At 45.7% G+C, this 16,879-nt stretch overlaps 1 protein-coding gene across 1 annotated transcript in view; it reads right to left on the reverse strand.

Annotated features, from left to right (window-relative positions):
• Positions 1–16,879, reverse strand: part of LOC118075785 (sodium/potassium-transporting ATPase subunit alpha-2) — a 36,520-nt gene that overhangs the window by 17,604 nt on the left and 2,037 nt on the right. The window contains exons 2-7 of the mRNA XM_035098025.3: positions 8,942–9,046; positions 7,584–7,643; positions 6,685–6,888; positions 3,100–3,213; positions 1,719–1,853; positions 539–656 (exon numbers count right to left, since the gene is read on the reverse strand). Coding sequence (XP_034953916.1) covers positions 539–656; positions 1,719–1,853; positions 3,100–3,213; positions 6,685–6,888; positions 7,584–7,643; positions 8,942–9,046 — 736 coding nt within the window. The remainder of the gene's footprint in view (positions 1–538; positions 657–1,718; positions 1,854–3,099; positions 3,214–6,684; positions 6,889–7,583; positions 7,644–8,941; positions 9,047–16,879) is intronic.

Here is a 16,879-nt window from a genome sequence, read left to right on the forward strand (position 1 = left end):
CTTTGTCATGCTGGCCATATGACCTGGAAGCTGTATGCTGGCTCCCTCGGCCAATAATGTGAGATGAGCGCCACAACCCCAGAGTTGGTCATGACTGGACCTAATGGTCAGGGGTCCCTTTACCTTTATGTGTGTGTATACATACATACATACATGCAAATTTCTTCATTAAATTTGCATATATATGTGTGTGTATATATATACACTATATGTACACACACACACACACACACACACACACACACACCCTCTGACATGCTGCCACTCTGCTCTTGGATCAATTTTGACATGAACTAGCAAATGAATAGATGAATTAATGAATTCATAAGCTGGGCAGGGTCTGGGTGCAATTCAGTGTGTTGTGGGGAATCCCCGGGGATGGTGGATTCCTGCAGCCTGGCAGCAAAGATTAGCATGCCCAGCTCTGACCTTCCAGGAGGGGTGAGGTGGGTCAGGTCTCTGCTTTTCCTCGGCCTCTTTCCCCCGTAAGAGCTCCCCCCTCCTTCCCCCACCCCCCTAGCCCCCCCGGTCCTTTCACCTTCCACGCAGTTGGTGGAGAAGAAGCAGATGTTTCGGGTCTCTAGCGGGTTCTCGTGGGTGAACTCTGGAGAACGGGTCTGTGGTTCCGACTCGCCCGTTAGGGAGGAGTTATCCACCTGCACGAGACAACAGAAAAAGCTGCACGATGTGGCCTTTTTTGTCTTTTCCCTAACATTTATATCCTGCTCTTCCTTCCATGAGAGGCAACATATGCATTTATTTTCTATATATATATTAATTTTTATTAGTTTTCAATTACAATAATCCAATAAAAGCCTCGTTATAACAATGCCAAATTATAATACAATTACTAATACCAATCATTCTGATGCCAAATTATATCATTTACATGGCCCCAACATGAGGATTGAGGTTTGAGGATTTAATTTATTTCAGCGTTTTGCAGGGAGTGGGACAAGATGAGCCTCACTTCCAACTCTACAGTTTTATGATTCTATATTTTGCACCTCGCTGCTGGGCCTTCCAGGGTGGATTTGATTTAAATTGAGCACAAACTGATTTAAATCATGATTTAAATCACGATTTAAGTCACTAGTCAGTAAGACTTGATTTAAATCATTTTTTTTACAGAAAGACTCACTCTTGTCGGTATAATCTTAATATTTACAACCAGAGGAAGGTTTCATTTTTGGAATAATAAATTTTCAGAGTAGTTTTTACAGTTATTATATGAAAAATTACTGATTTGGTTATCCTATAAGAAATTCATAGATAGATAATTATGAAATTATTGGGAGGTTTAAGAAGTTAACTGTTTATATTTGGACAACTTTTCCGCTGCACTTTATCGAAAGGAGAAAACCAATCATTTCCTTAATAACAGTTTAAACAAGTTATTTAACTAAAGCAATGACATTATAGCATATATATGTTTGTTAACTGACGTGGTTAAACTTTTAATAAAAAAGAAACTTAGACTGAGTTTTAGCACACATGAAAAACTTAAAACAAATCCTTATTTCCTGATGAATAGCCTTTGGACTGTAATGGAGCTTGAACAGAAAGCTATCTTTAGAAAGATTTTTCCTCCTAAAGCATTTTATTTTAAAAATCTGATTTTTAAAAAAAGAAATCTGATTTTTTAAAAAATAAATAAAAATGGATTTTTATCCACCCTGGGGCCTTCCCCATGCCGTTTCCCTCTCAGCCACCCTCACCTTGCAGCCATGGGAGGAGACGATTCTCAGGTCTGCCGGAACGCGGTCTCCCCCTTTCACCTCCACCAGGTCCCCGACCACCACGTTCTCCGCATTGATCTGGTTCTTCTCTCCTTCCCGGATCACCAGGGCTTGCTGTGAGCACAAGATGTTAAAGGTGTAGGTCAGTGGTTCCCAACCTTTTTTTGGCCACGCCCCACCTAAGCATCTCTAAAATTCTGACCTATGATTCTTATTATTCAAAAGGTGAATTCCTGTTCACGTGGAGGAAATCTCAAGGGCCATTCACGATGAATAACTCATTCTTGAATTGCCCCCCTTAAAAATTAAACGCCCCCCCCCCTGTGGGGTGTGTGCCCCACGTCGGGAACCGGGGCTGTGGGTGAATGCCATTCAAGGGTTCTCCCTCCACCCCGTAATTGACCCCCCAAGTTTGCACCTTTTAAAAGCACAAAACGTGAAGCTGCGAAGACTTTCTCTGCCCTTCCCGGTGGCAAAACCAGGATGCTTTAGAATAAAGAAACTGAATTATTATTAGTAGTAGTATTTATTAAATTTGCATGCTGCCCTTCACTCAAAGATCACAGGGCAGCTCACCATATAAAAATACAAAATGAGAACACAAATTACAAAATAAAACAAAAGCAACGGTTAGCTCAGTCAGTAGAGCGTGAGACTCTTAACTTCAGGGTCGTGAGTTCAAGCCCCACGTTGGGTGAAAGATTCCTGCATCGCATTGCAGGGGGTTGGACTAGATGACCCTCACGGTCCCTTCCAACTAGACATTTCTATGATTCTACGATCATTACAAACCAATAACCAATAATCCGTAGGAGAACTGAAGGTGCCACAAAAGAGGCAGCCTTGACCAGAGTGATAGACTTGCCCTAAAATCACCTTTAGCCTGTATGTGCAAACTGCTTCAATATTTTAAAACGTTTTTAAGAAAACATTTTAAAAGATAAATAAGGCGACATTGCGCCTTGTCTCAACCACAAGAGGGCAGTGGAGAAGGCCTGTTGAACGCCTATTCTAGTCTCCAACCCTCTTTCAAAGCCATCCTTTCGCTGAAAATATTAAAATACAAGATCTAGACGTGAAAAAAAGGGAGGCATGAAAAGAAATTGGGCAGCTGGGGGGCCGAGGAGGGGATGGGCGTGATATTTGCTGTCAAGTTGCTCAACTCTGAATCCAGAAGGGTATATCGTCTGTAGTCCTTGTCCTATGGGTTGTTTTTTTTGGGGGGGGGGAGTCGAATTCTTATTTCTTTTCTTTTTTAAGAGCATTACAGGTGGGTGGGCTAGATGACCCTTGGGGGTTCCACCCAACTCCACCATTCTATGAAAATAAACCCGTGAGACGCGTGGCAGGACCTTCTTACCTGGGGCACCATGTTCTTGAAAGAGTCCATGATTTTGGAGCTCTTGGCCTCCTGGTAGTATGAGAAGCAGCCGGTGACGATGACGACGGCCGCCAGCACCACCCCCAAGTAAAGCTGGAAAGGAAAAAAGTGAATATCAGTGAAAATCTAAAAACGACCGGGGACGGACGGACGGACTAGATGATCCTTGGGGTCCCTTCCAACGCTACAATTCCATGATTCTCTCTCTCTCTCTCTCATGTGAGGTGACTGAGGGGATATATATATATATAGGCAAGAGATATATCAATTTCGTGAAATGAATAAAATAAATGAATTTCTCAGGGAATAAGCCCCCTTTATCTGTATTTTTCTATCTGCCACAGAGTGGACCCCAAAATGGCTTCTGAGGGGAGTCTCTCTTAAGCCGCTGAGGGAATTTTTTGTCAGAAGGAAGAGAAGAAGGAAGCCTTTTCCTTCCTTTATTCCTTTTTAAAAGGGAATTTTTCTCAAAGGAAATAAGCTGGCGATAAGAGCTCCCCATTCACAAATGTCTGGCTCTGAAAATGCTTTTAGCTTTTTGTATAAGCCTGCTTTAATTTGCATAAGCCTTGAGTCCTAGTCTGGGGAAAGGGTGTATAATAATAATAATAATAATAATAATAATAATAATAATAAAATAATAATAATAATAATTCCTGAGGGAAAGCTAGAAACCAGCTGCAGCCAGTGGGTGTAAAAAATATGAAGCAAGCTGGGCCAACGGCCAGACTCAACCCACGGTGGACGGCTAGGTTCCTCATCTGCTTGCTCATTTATTAATTTAAGGTTTATATGGCCCCCTTGCAGCCATGTTTCCAGGGCAATTTGCCTAACAATAAAATATGACTTTGGAAATACAAAATGGAAGACTTTTCAGGGCCTGTGCTATCAGAATGTATGGAACCAGTTTCCAAAGGTGTAGAAGATCAATAACATTTTTATCCTGTGTGTGGTGGGACTCTACAATTTATACAAATAGAATTAATTTCCAGGACTATCTGGCGCTACCAGTGCAGGAAATAGTGACCTCTTAGCACTTCTACCAGGAGGTGTCTCCTCAGATTATGCCACCAAATTAAGGGGACGGGAATCTGCCTCCTTTTGCCATTCCTGTTATTTCTGCCTTTTTGCTATTCTTGTTCATGCTTATATCTCATTGACAATGGAATAAATTGCATTTAAAGTTTTGAAGAAGAAAACTCCCACCACCACCAACATACAAGAAAGAAAAACCGCTGTGTAGATTATCATTGACGTTGTTTCAATTCTCTTAAGAGTCCAATTCTCTTGAAACGGTGATCTCCTGCATGCCGTGAGCTTTCGTATAGTTGCATGCCACCCCAATCTCTGAGAGATGCCAGGAATTAGGAGGAACTCAAGCAGGCAGCCTAAGGCCATCTCCTTAAACTCATGGCACAGTGTTTCATCTGTGTTGCTTTAATATGTGTGATCCACCTTGAGCCTTGGGAACAGGTGGGCAATAAATAACGTTCTTTCGTTTGCCACGGAAAAGGGGCAGCGTTGCCCCCCTTGGGGAAGGGAACCGTGTGGCAAAGCGGCATTCTGCACATGGACGGCTTCCCTTTCTTCCCTGCGGCAGCACAAGGGGGCAAAGGCGGGCACACCCACTGCCCAGCCAGCCCCCCGACTCCCATTTCATAGCAAGGCCCATTGATGTTTATATCCTCAGTAAATAGCAATCGAGTTTGCTGGCGACCCCAGGGTTCATTCACCCTGTTCTGGGTGGCACCGTGTCTGGGACCTTCTCACATTACCGGCAGATTCACCTTAATTTTGAAATGCTATTTTGGAGTCTGTTTTGGAGAGAGAGAGAGAGAGAGAAGTCTTGTGTCTCGCCCTACCGAACCCACTCTGCAATGTGGGAGAAACCTGAGACTCCCAGTAGGAACGGGTGAACAGGTCCCACTCTGGGTCGGGAGATTATTTAGTACCGTTTAAGAAGTGTGGGGCCCAGCAGCATGATCATTCTTGCCCAGTGTGAACTCCTCTGTTTTGGAGGCTCTTGCCCAGGGCCCTTTTCTGTTCAGGAAATCTCACAATGTAACCCTACACAGGGCCAAGCATGCAGGGTTGCAAATACCACCCTGGGGACAGGATGAACCCTCCCCCTCTGCTCCCTGGCAGGTGGGCTGGGGCTCCTGGCATGACCTAGGGAGTGGCCAGCCCGTCCTGGGATAACCCTGTCCCAAGGTGCTGGACAGAGACCAAGACCTTTTGGGTGCCTGGCTCTGCTTGAATCCAAACCCCTCATCCCTCGCTCTTCCGCCTGGCTGCAAAGGCAGGCGGGACATTCTCCAGCAAACACAACCTTTGTCCGTTTCCGAGGCCTGCTGTCCACACAGAGCAAAATATCAAAGCTTGGTGACATAGCAGCCACTCTGTGCGTGGAGGGTCATGGAATCTTATAGCTGGAAGGGACCCAAGGGTCATCTAGTCCAACCCCCGCAATGCAGGAATCTCGGCTAAAGCATCCAGGAAAGATGGCATCTGAGCGATGCTTAAAAAGCAGATGTGGAGTCCCTCGAAATCAGGGGTGGCCAATGTGGGGACACCAGCCCCAGTCCACATGGCCAGCGGGTCAGGTATGGGGATGGGAGCTGGTGTCAAGCAACACCTGGGAGGCCACAGGTGAGTTGCCCCCCTAAGCCCCACCCAACACTTTTCTTGCAAGATCAGGCAGCTTGTTGGACAGCCAACTCCCAACACTGTCCTCCCCCTCCCTGGGCAACAGCCATGTTGACTCATCCAGCCACTTCTGGAGGGCATGAGGGGGACCTCCTCTGCCCTTATCCTGACATCTGTGATACATGTGTGATACCGGGCAAAGTTCAAGGTGTTACTAATGGGATGGAAAGCCCTTCACCATTTGGGACCAGTTTGCAAACTTGCCTTACTTCATATACACTCACACATATATGCTTTGATCTGCACTACTAGCATTAGTTCTGCATTGGTAAGAAATCATTCTTTTACTGTTGCAGCACCCAGACTTTGGAACTCCCTGCCTGTTGACATCATCCATACGCCTTCACTGTACTTCTTCTGCTAAAAACGTTCTTGTTTAGGCAAGCCTGCCTAGACATGTAGAGATGCTGGCATGTGCTTTAACCTGGGTTTTAGCTTATTGTTGATCTTAAAAAAATTTCAATGTTTTAAATAGTTGTTTTAAACTGTTTTTCACCTACAATTTTGCTGTTTTATTCTTTTTTAAAAAACTGCTGAGTTCTGGGTTTTTTTAAACCAAGTGGTACATAAAATTTGTGGAATAAATTAATAATCACCCAGGTGCTGCTGTGAACACCCTCTGCCTGAAACCCTGGAGAGCTGCTGCCGGCCAGTGTAGACAGAACTAATCTATATGGATCAATTATCTGATGTGATATAAGGCAGCTTCCTACATTCCTATTTCAACCCTTTATTCGGAACCATGAGGACTAGAATCCTCTTTTACAAGTAGGGCTGGCAATGTCCTTTCTCTGAAACCTTGGAGAGCTGCTGCCGGCCTGGGTTGGGATCCTATCCTATTGGGGCCACAAGACTTACGTTGTCGTTGGCCGGCTCATCCTCCATCGCCGCTTGGATGCTGTAAGCCAGGAAGCAGAGAATGGCCCCGATCCACAGCAGGATGGAAAAACCCCCGAAGAGCTGCCGGCAGAATTTGACCCACTCTGGTGTGGTTGGAGGAGGGGTCAAGGCGTTGGGGCCATCCTTGAGAAGGATCTCTGCGGCCCGCGTGTTGGTCAGGCCCTGACATGGAAGGAGATAAAGGAGGGGAAAGAGAGGGCATATTGGATCTGTGGGATGAAATTAGGGAGAGCCCGAGAGCCGCATTCCTTTGTAGTCAACTTCCTGGGGGCCAATGGCTGCAGCTCTTTACTTTCCAACCATGCAAAATTCGTCAAACACACAAAATATCTCCATCCTACAAGCAAGCAAGAAGCACCGACTGCATAATCACTTAAAGCAAATAGCTCCCCCCCCCCTGAATCCTGGGAACTGTAGCTCTGTGGGGGGGCCAAGCGAACTATATTTCCTAGGATTCTTTAGGGCAGCCATGTGTGCTGGCTGTTGGTGGCAGCAATGCTTCTGAGTATTGCTGGAAATTGGGGGGGGGGAGAGCGCAGGGCGGTGGACTAGATGGACCCCCTTTGACCTGAACCAGGGGGCTTTTTGTATGTTCTTATGGAGCCTCCAGCTCCAGGGGCAGTCTATCTCGATTCCTAAGTACTTGGGCATATTTAGCCACTGGACATTGGTGCAAACTCAGCCCCAGTCAGAAGGCCGGCATATAACACACACACACACACCCATTGGAATAAATGAAAGCCAGGATGCCCTGATACCCACTCCCCCATGCAGAAACCAAAGAGTTGCAAAATGCATTGGAGGGGCATGGAGGGTACATGGCGAAGAGGAGCAGAGAATCCTCCCATTGGACTCACCCGGGACAGATCCACTTGGTACTTCCTGCTGATTTCGTCCAGCGACAGCTTGTGGTCATCCTGGCAAGGGAGAGAGAAGAAGGATGGGACCGGGGGGGGGGGCAGTGAAAGGCTCTTAGTCAAGGGGGCAGAAGAGCTGAACGTCTTTGGAAAGGAAGAGGATCTGGGGAACCGAGGAGAGACATTCCTTCTCGCTGTCAGTGCACAAAGCCTCTTTCTCCTCCTGCCTGCTCTTGAGGAGACGGACACACACAGAGAGAGGGTCCTTGGGCAGATGCCCCCCCTCCATGATGCCCCCCCCCTCCGTCACTTTGCCTCCTCACCCCAGCAGGGGAAAGGCTGGCTTCTTCCTGCTTGCGGTGGTCAATCGTAGTTCCCTCAGAGTTGTATGTGATGCTATTCCTACTCCAAGTAGACCTGCTGAAGTTAACAGGCATTACTAACTTGCTTTCGTCCATTTCAGCAGGTCTATACTGAGCAGGACTTAGCTGGAGAAAAAAACCTGTTCTTTATTTTTAGCAATATTAATTTCAATTCTGCAGCAGTTTTGAGAGAGAGGTTTTTAAATCCTTAGCATTTTAGTACAAATTTCACTTTTATGTACAGTATTTTTGTGTTATGCAATTTAAAGGAGCATATTTTTGCAAGCCATTTTCCCCAAATTTAATGTATGCTGTTTTCACTAGTATATATGTTCACACCCACACCCACACCCTGGCCCAGCATGCTAGTATATATGTTAACACACACACACACATACCCTGGCCCAGCATGCTTTCCCCCAATATATGAATTTTTGCACACTGGTTTGTTTTGTAGAAAAGTGCATTGCAAAATTCGGATAAGTGTGAATTTTGAAAGTTGGTTGTGTTTTGGTTTGCATATTGGTTGAGAAGTGCAAATAAGGTCATCCCTCATTAAAATGCAAGTGAAACTTCATTTCTTTCCCGCCTACTACTGTGGGCCCTAACAGATCCCTGACCGAGGAGCCTTTTCGTGGAGGTTCATAGGGCTACCAGCCACAATGGCTATCTTCTCCCTCCACCGTCAGAAAAACACCTGTGGAGAGTGCTGCTTTCGCACTCAGGTCCTGCTTGGAGGCTTCCCATTGGGGCACCTGGTTGGCGGTTGTGAGAAGAGGTGGCTGGACTAGATGACTCCCCCCTTTGGCCTGATCCAGCAGGTTCTTCTTATGTTCTTATGGAGCCTCCAGCTTCAGTGGCAGTCTATCTGGACCCCTAGGTTCTTAGGGGTACTTGGCCACTGTGGACTAGAGGGACCCACAATGACCAGTCTCTTCCAATGGCTTTATGCTAAGCCTTGACCCCAGCACTCCTCCAAACAGCGTCTTGACCTACCAGGTTCACTTCCTTTTTCAGCTCATCCAGCTCTTTCTCCTTCTGCTTTTTCTTCCCTCCTCCATTCTCAGCCGTCGCCCCCGGCGGGGCAGACTCTCGTCCCGCCTGAGTGCAGAAAGATGGCATTAGCATCCCCAGTGGGCAAGAGGAAAAAGGCACAGTCTGGCAGACCCAGAGAGCTCTCAGACAAGGATGGGGGAATCTGTCAATTTCGTCACCCTCAATGTACTTTGGGACCAAAATCAGAGAACCCGAGGGCATTCCCACCAAAGATGGGAGAAATACATTTTCCCAATCTTCTGTTCAACTCCGTTTGTGAATTTTAAAAATAAATCCTCATAAAAATTACCAGCTTTTTTGGATGAATTCTTCTTATAGCCACAAATTTCACTACATATACATTTATTTATTTTTTCAAGCAACTCCCCCTACTTTAGCACATTCTGGACATTACAGTGGTACCTCGAGTTACAAACGCCTCAGGTTACAAACGCTTCAAGTTACAAACTCCGCTAACCTGGAAGAGTTACCTCGAGTTGAGAACTTTGCTTCAGGATGAGAACAGAAATCGTGTGCCGGCGAAAGTGGTGCTTCAGGTTAAGAACAGTTTCAGGTTAATTCTGGAACGAATTAAGTTCGTAACTAGAGGTAACACTGTATTTCAATGTACAGTATGAGTTTTAATCTACCATTTGCACCTAATATGTGCATACTTTTGCGCATAAAGTTTGGTCTGAACAGGGCTGTCTTAAGTATATCCGGCATCGTGGTGCAATGATCCCTCTGGCGTTTCCCAGAGTTGCCGACCTTTTTACGGCGCTGCCGGCAGCTTTGCGGGTCTGGAGGAGGCTAGCAGTGGCCGGAGGGCAGCTCCTCCGGCGGGGAAGAGGTGGAGGCTCTGGGCTCGGCGCTGCTTCAGTGAGGCGGGTGAGGGCGGCGAGCTGATGCCAGGAGGCGCTGTACCCAGCCTCCGCCTCTTCCCTGGCGCCCCACGCCCCTTGCCTCTATGGGCAAGACACCCCGGTCGGAGAGCTGCATTGCAAAATTCGGAGAAGCATCAATTTCAAACCGCGTAGCTGTTTTGGTTTGTGTGTTGCTTTGAAAGGGTGATTAAGTCACTTCTCATTCAGACGCCAACCCCTTGGGTTCCTTCCAACTCTACAATTCTGTGATTCATAGGATTTTAAACCGAAGTTAGATGGCAATTGTTGGGGGGGGTTGGACTGTGGAGGGTTGGACTAGATGACTGCTGGGTTTCCTCCCAACTTTGCAGTTCTATTATTCAACCAGCACAAACACAAGGCCCACTTCTCTGGGGCCTCTCCTCTGTCCTGCACCACCCACTGCAACTGGAACTTCACACACACACACACACATGGTGGTTTCAATTTAAATCAAATTGATTAAAATCACGATTTAAATCAATAGTCAGTAAGACTTGATTTAAATCTCTCTCTTTTTTATTTTACAGAAAGACTCACTCTTCCTTATATAATCATAATATTTACAACCAGATGAAGTTTCATTTTTGGAATAATAAATTTCAAGAGTAGTTTTAAGAATTTAACTGTTTATATTTGGACAACTTTTCTGCTGCACTTTATCGGAAGGAGAAAACCAATCATTTCCTTAACAAAAATTAAAACAATTTAACTAAAATAATAACATTATAGCATATGTATCCATGTTTGTTAACTGATGTAGTTAAACGTGTTGTTGTTGCTGTTCTTTTTTTAAAAAAACCTTAGACTGAGTTTTAGCACACATGAAAAACTTAAAACAAATCCTTATTTCCTGATGAATAGCCTTTGGATTATAATGTAACTTAAATAGAAAACTATCTTTAGAAAGATTTTTCCTCCAAAAGCATTTTTAAAAAGAATCCAATTTAAATTTTAAAAAAATCTGATTTAAATAAAAAAAATATTTTATTTTATTTTTAAAAATTATTCAGTTTTATCCACCCTGCACATATGTGTCACTATACAGTCCAGGAGACCCAGCCTCACTTGTAGGTGACTTGAAATCCCACATGAATTTAAAATAACCTTTGTAAAAACAAACAAACCAGAAACTTTTCTTTTGGGAATTAAAGAGACAGAACTACTGAAACTGTACAGAAACTTATTCATGTACGCTACGACAACGGCAAGAATGTGACTTGCCCCAAAATGGAAAGAAGCAGAAGTCCCAGCAAAAGAAGAATGTATACAAAAACTTATGGAATATGCAGAAATGGCGAAACTTACCGGAAGAATAAGAAATCAAGATAACAATTTTTTAAAAAGAAAGAATGGAAATGGTTTACTGAATATTTACAGATAAATTATAAACAGATAAAAAACATTGGAAGGATTATTGTAACAACCTGCAGGGGTTTTTTTTTTATAAGAGTATATATTTAAAGAAGATGAATAAATGAGAAAATTAAGTTCATTTGGATATGCAGAAGATATTAAAAACAAATTTAAGGAACTGCAGAAAGAGGGGAAAGGAAGTCAAGTTTTGAAATGTCAAAATGGTTGTAAAATTAGAAAAATGAATAAAATTAGTAAAATGTATAAAATTAGCAAAATGTATAAACTTGAAAAGTATAAATCATGGGCAGGCAAACTAAGGCCTGGGGGCCGGATCTGGCCCAATTGCCTTCTCAATCCGGCCCGTGGATGGTCAGGGAATCAGCGTGTTTTTACATGAGTAGAATGTGTGCTTTTATTTAAAATGCATCTCTGGGTTATTTGTAGGGCATATGAATTAATTCATATATTTTTTCTTTCAAAATATAGTCTGGCCCCCACAAGGTCTGAGGGACAGTGGAATGGCCCCCTGCTTAAAAAGTTTGCTGACTGACCCCTGGTATAAATGAAAGAATGAATGTTGGGAGGGGGGATGAAATTCCACCTGAGTTTGCTGCATTCCAGGAACAAAAAACAGTTGCTAAACCCCCAAACGCCTGCATCTCGTCATTTCACCAGATCCCATCCAAATTGCTTGCAAAGTTGGGAGATCCAGGGATACCTGGTGGGTTTATGCTCAGAGTTTTCCTTCTCCTAGATGGGCTATGTTCCCAGGTGGATGCGCCCCGTCTGCCCCTTACTTCCCCCTACAGCAAATGCAGAAACCACCTTCTTGACTATTGGACCCCCTCTTGGTCTCGTCCATTCAATGCACCAGAGACTGTCTTCAAATACAGGGGAAGTCCTTAACACACTGAATTTGTAAGAACTTGATTCTGTGTGGCAGCACCTAAACTTTGGAACTCCCTGCCTGTTGACATCAAGCAGGAGCGTTTGCTGTACTCTTTTTGGCTCAAAACATGTCCTTTAGAGAGCTGGTGTGAGTTTCAATCTTTCTATTGTTTTAATGTTTTGAAGTCTTGAATTATCATCTTGTTGATAACCTAATTGTTTTCTCTTTTTTTGGTAAGCCTCTTGGGGACATTTTTTAAACAAGCAAGTGGTGTATAGATTTTATGAAATAAATAAAAGCATCGTGAACAAATCTGGTACATTTATAGCAGCTTCTGAGATATACAGGCCCTGAATGAAGACTCATTTGTGATCCCGGCATTGCAGGGGGTCAGAAGAGATGACCACTAGGGTCCCTTCCAATTCCATGAGTCTCTAGCTCATTTTCAGCAAAAAAAAAAGCAGGCAATGAACGACCTTCCTTCTGGAACACTGAGTGTGCAGTTAGCAGTGGCTTCACGGCAAAAGCCTTTGCCAAACATCCCTGCCTTCAATGGGCCTGATGCAAAAGCTTTGATGTCTTCCTCCTCCTCCTCCTCCTCCTCCTCCTCCTCCTCCTCCATCACCACCATGACTGAGCTACTAATCCTATTTGGTCGGTGTTGGACAGAGTGCCAGGGGAAGCTATTATTGTCACGGCATTTCCGGACCGAGGGGACGCAGGAAGTACAGGAGGTGTCGGCCAAATGCTTCTCTCCCCACCTCAGCAAAACTCTTGAGATTTGGACATACAAGGAAAGTGGCCAACACAGCTGGTTGTCCGCTTGTGTAGAATACGTTCTTGGGAGGTGGAAGCAAAGCTGTCGATTTCTCCCAGAAAGGAGACCAGGCATTGCTCATTTCGCCAACCCCAAAGGATCTGTGCTTCCAGCATTAGCAAAAATAGGAACAGGCAAATCTGCAGGTTTGGGTTTCTCAGTTTCTCACTTTTCTGTCTTCAGTTGTCTACGTTTCTGCATCAAAATGCAATTCTTCCCCACCCTTACCTTCTTTTAAGAGTCCTCATGAAAATACATCAGCATTTAATGCAAATTACTCCTAGATTGCACATGCCTGTTTGCAATTTTGCTTAACATATGCATTTTTGCAAAGCAATTTTCTAGAATACCTTTTCATATGTTATTTTCAATAATTAGTGCATTTTGGGGCACACTTTACCCAAATATATGCATTTTATTTCCTGCCTTTGGGCTGGAGGAATACCCTGCAAAATTTGGCCATACCCAATGGAGACGCATGGCTGAGTGGGAATTTGAATTCTGGTCTCACCCCGGGCCAAGTCCTCGTTTAATCCCAACAACAACAACAACAACCCAGTGAGGTATGCTAGGCTGAGAGGCCAAAGGTCCCCCAGTGAGCTTCATGACCGTGTGGGGATTTGAACCCTGTCTCTCCCAGGTCCTTGCAGTTTGACGCTCTAACCGTTATGCCACACTGACTCTGGGACCTCTCTTCCTTCCCTGCACCACCATCACTCACTGCCAGGGCCTGACTTCGGGAGGGGGGCAGGATGCCAGCCACACCATTCCACAGTGCTGAAAGAGGGGACCAACGTCATTAGCACTCGGGGCATGTCTTGGCACGGTGAGGAACCCTGGAGAGCGACAGAAAAGGCTGGGAGAGAGCGAAACCACTCCTGTTCCAAGTCTTGCCTATTCAGGCCTCTGGGGCTTTTCAGGGAGGCAGAAAGACCCCTCTGTTCCGCCTGCTTGGGCATTCAGGGCCCAGAGAGACATCTTCTCTCTCCTCCGCTGGGATCTGGGCTTGGCACGCCTCTCCTCTGGGCCTCTGGCGACAGTGAGAATGTGTGTCTCCCCCCCCCCATCCTGGCCCAAAAGGAGGGAGAGAAAGAACTGGGCCAGGCAGAAACTCCCTGAGCAAAGCCCTTCCCTTGACTGAGGTGAGGATGGACACTTGCGTGGTGGATCAAACGATGCACAAAAACAATGCAGGGAATGATGGAGTGAGGAAAGGTTGTGGCGTTTGGGGGTTTCTGCTTCAGGGAAACGGCGAGGGAGAGGTGACATGGTAGAAGTTTATAGAACGATGGAGAAAGTGAATAGAGAAATATTTGTGTCCCTCTCTCCTAATGCTAGAACATGTGGGCATCTCATGAAGCTATAAGCTGGAAGATCCAGGACAGAGAAAAGCAAGGACTTCTTCATGTTGGACAGAGTTAAACTGTGGAACTCCCTGCCACAGGAGGCAGCGATGGCTACCAACCTGGATGGCTTTAAAAGAGGACTGGGGGAATTCATGCTTCTGAATATCAATCGCTGGGGACACAGTGCAGAACGAGGGATGGCTTTAAGAGAAAACTGGGCTGCCTGGGTCCAACCCTCATTTGGCCCAACCCCATGCGATGCAAAGCATAGGGGGGTTGTGGTAGAGGAAGCAAAGCAGTTGCTTCTCCCAGAGAAAAGGCCAGGCACCGCTCATTTCCATGCTTCCAGCACCTGCCCTATGATCAGTAAAAACTAGGAATGGACAAATATCATCATCAATAAGTTTATTGAAATAGCCAAAGGCCACGACAGTTCCATAACAGTTGTCGAACTACAGGGTGGACAAATATGCTCCCCCTGGGTTTCTCGTTTTCCCAAGTTCAGTTCTCCACATTTCCACATCAGCTTTTGCTTTCGTTTGTTAAGGTTGCTGGGAATGACAGCTCCGTGCCTGGCCAAGCCACATTTCCCAGCATGTTTCAATGGATGTGCTTTCAGAGCATGGTGACTACCTGCTCACAATTCCCCCGTTTTGCATGGAGAAGCTGACAAGAAGCCGCCGGTCAGCCAAGGCCCATGGCCATTCCTCCTGCTGTGAGGCCAGGCCTTGCCATTCCGAAGCCCCATGTTCAACTATTTTTAAACGAGGGAAAATGCATCAAGGGTGAAGTGAAGCGATCAGGAAGTCGATTCCCATCTCCCTTAAACAGAGGTCAGCATGGTAACCAAGGGGCAAGCCGTGAAAAAGGTGCTGGAGCTGGGGACCCTGCAGGGAGGATCGGGGCTCCCCCATCCCCCCCACTGCCACACAGGACCCTGTTCCCAGGTCTCTCTGTAACACGACCCCTCACAAACAAGAGTTGTTCTTGGCAATGGGGGAACTTTTCCGTGAGCATTGCGATGAGGTCCTCTTTTTATTTTCTGCTCCTGAATAAACATTTGCATCTCTTGGGCCTGGTTCTTGCGATCCCAGGCAGTCCCAGTGAGGCATTGGGCCCGGTCCAGCGATGTCGGGCACCCCTCTCCCACTGCCTGTGTGACTGAGGAAGTGTGATGAGACCATTTGATTTTGGAAAGGCTCCACAGGCAAAACCTCTCATGCCAGGGGCCGAAAGAGGCTTGGTTTTGGAGCACAAACACAGGAAAGTGGGAAGCAGATCCATCCAAGTCAGACACTTGGTCTCTCTAGCTCAGTACTGACAACACTGATGGCCATTGGCCCTCCAGGGTCTCAGAACTTCTTCATGAAGCGTATAGTTAAACTATGGAACTCCCTGCCACAGGAGGTGGGAATGACCATCAATTTGGATGGCTTTAAAAGTGGATTGTATACACTCCAACATTTCACCAATGAAAATAGGGACATCCTATTGCATTATTGGGACCCAGGTGGCGCTGTGGTTAAACCACTGAGCCTAGGGTTTGCTGATCAGAAGGTCGGCGGTTCGAATCCCTGTGACGGGGTGAGCTCCCGTTGCTCGGTCCCAGCTCCTGCCAACCTAGCAGTTCGAAAGCACGTCAAAATGCAAGTAGATAAATAGGAACCGCTACAGCGGGAAGGTAAATGGTGTTTCCATGTGCTGCTCTGGTTTGCCAGAAGCGGCTTTGTCATGCTGGCCACATGACCTGGAAGCTATACGCCGGCTCCCTCGGCCAATAAAGCGAGATGAGCACGCAACCCCAGAGTCGGTCACGACTGGACCTAATGGTCAGGCGTCCCTTTACCTTTACCTTTTTATTCCATTATTAATGTATTATTATTATTATTATTATTATTATTATTATTATTATTATTACCCCATCCATTTGATTGGGTTGCCCCAGCCACTCTGGGTGGCTTCCAGTATACATAAAAACTTAAACGTTTTAAAACTTCCTTATACAGGGTTGCCTTCAGATGTCTTCTTCTAAACGTTTTATTGTTATTTATCTCCGTGGCTTGGGGTTTCCACAACGACAACATTTCTGCAATGGAAACAGGGATGTCCTAAGGAAAAGCAGGACATTCCGGGATCTAATCAGAAACCAGGACAGCTTCTGTAAATCCGGGACTGTCCCTGCAAAATAGGGACACTTGGGAGGATCTGCAAATCAGAACTAATGCTTGATAAACAGATGACTGTTTTCTAACCTCAATCCAGACTTTTGTTTTATTTCACAGGAATCATATTCCTCTTGCTTGTGACAAAGCCTCCGAGCTGCTGGTGCAAACTTTGTGCAAAGAAATGCAGGGGCAAACCCTCGATACGCGGGTTATCGGGGAACAAGCCCCCATAAATTTTTGGCAACAGGGGTCCAGTTTGCTCACACAGCCTGGCCCTGGCTGCACCCTGCTTTGTGGCAAAAGGGTGCATGGAAATGGGACAAGGGGCAATCACAGAATCTTAGATGTGCAAAGTCGGAAGGGGTTCTAAGGGTCATCCAGTCTGACCCCCCAGGAATCACAGCCAATGTTTCATTCCACT

This window comes from Zootoca vivipara, chromosome 16, assembly GCF_965207765.1.
Source record: "Zootoca vivipara chromosome 16, rZooViv2.hap1.1, whole genome shotgun sequence".
Lineage (NCBI taxonomy): Eukaryota > Metazoa > Chordata > Lepidosauria > Squamata > Lacertidae > Zootoca > Zootoca vivipara.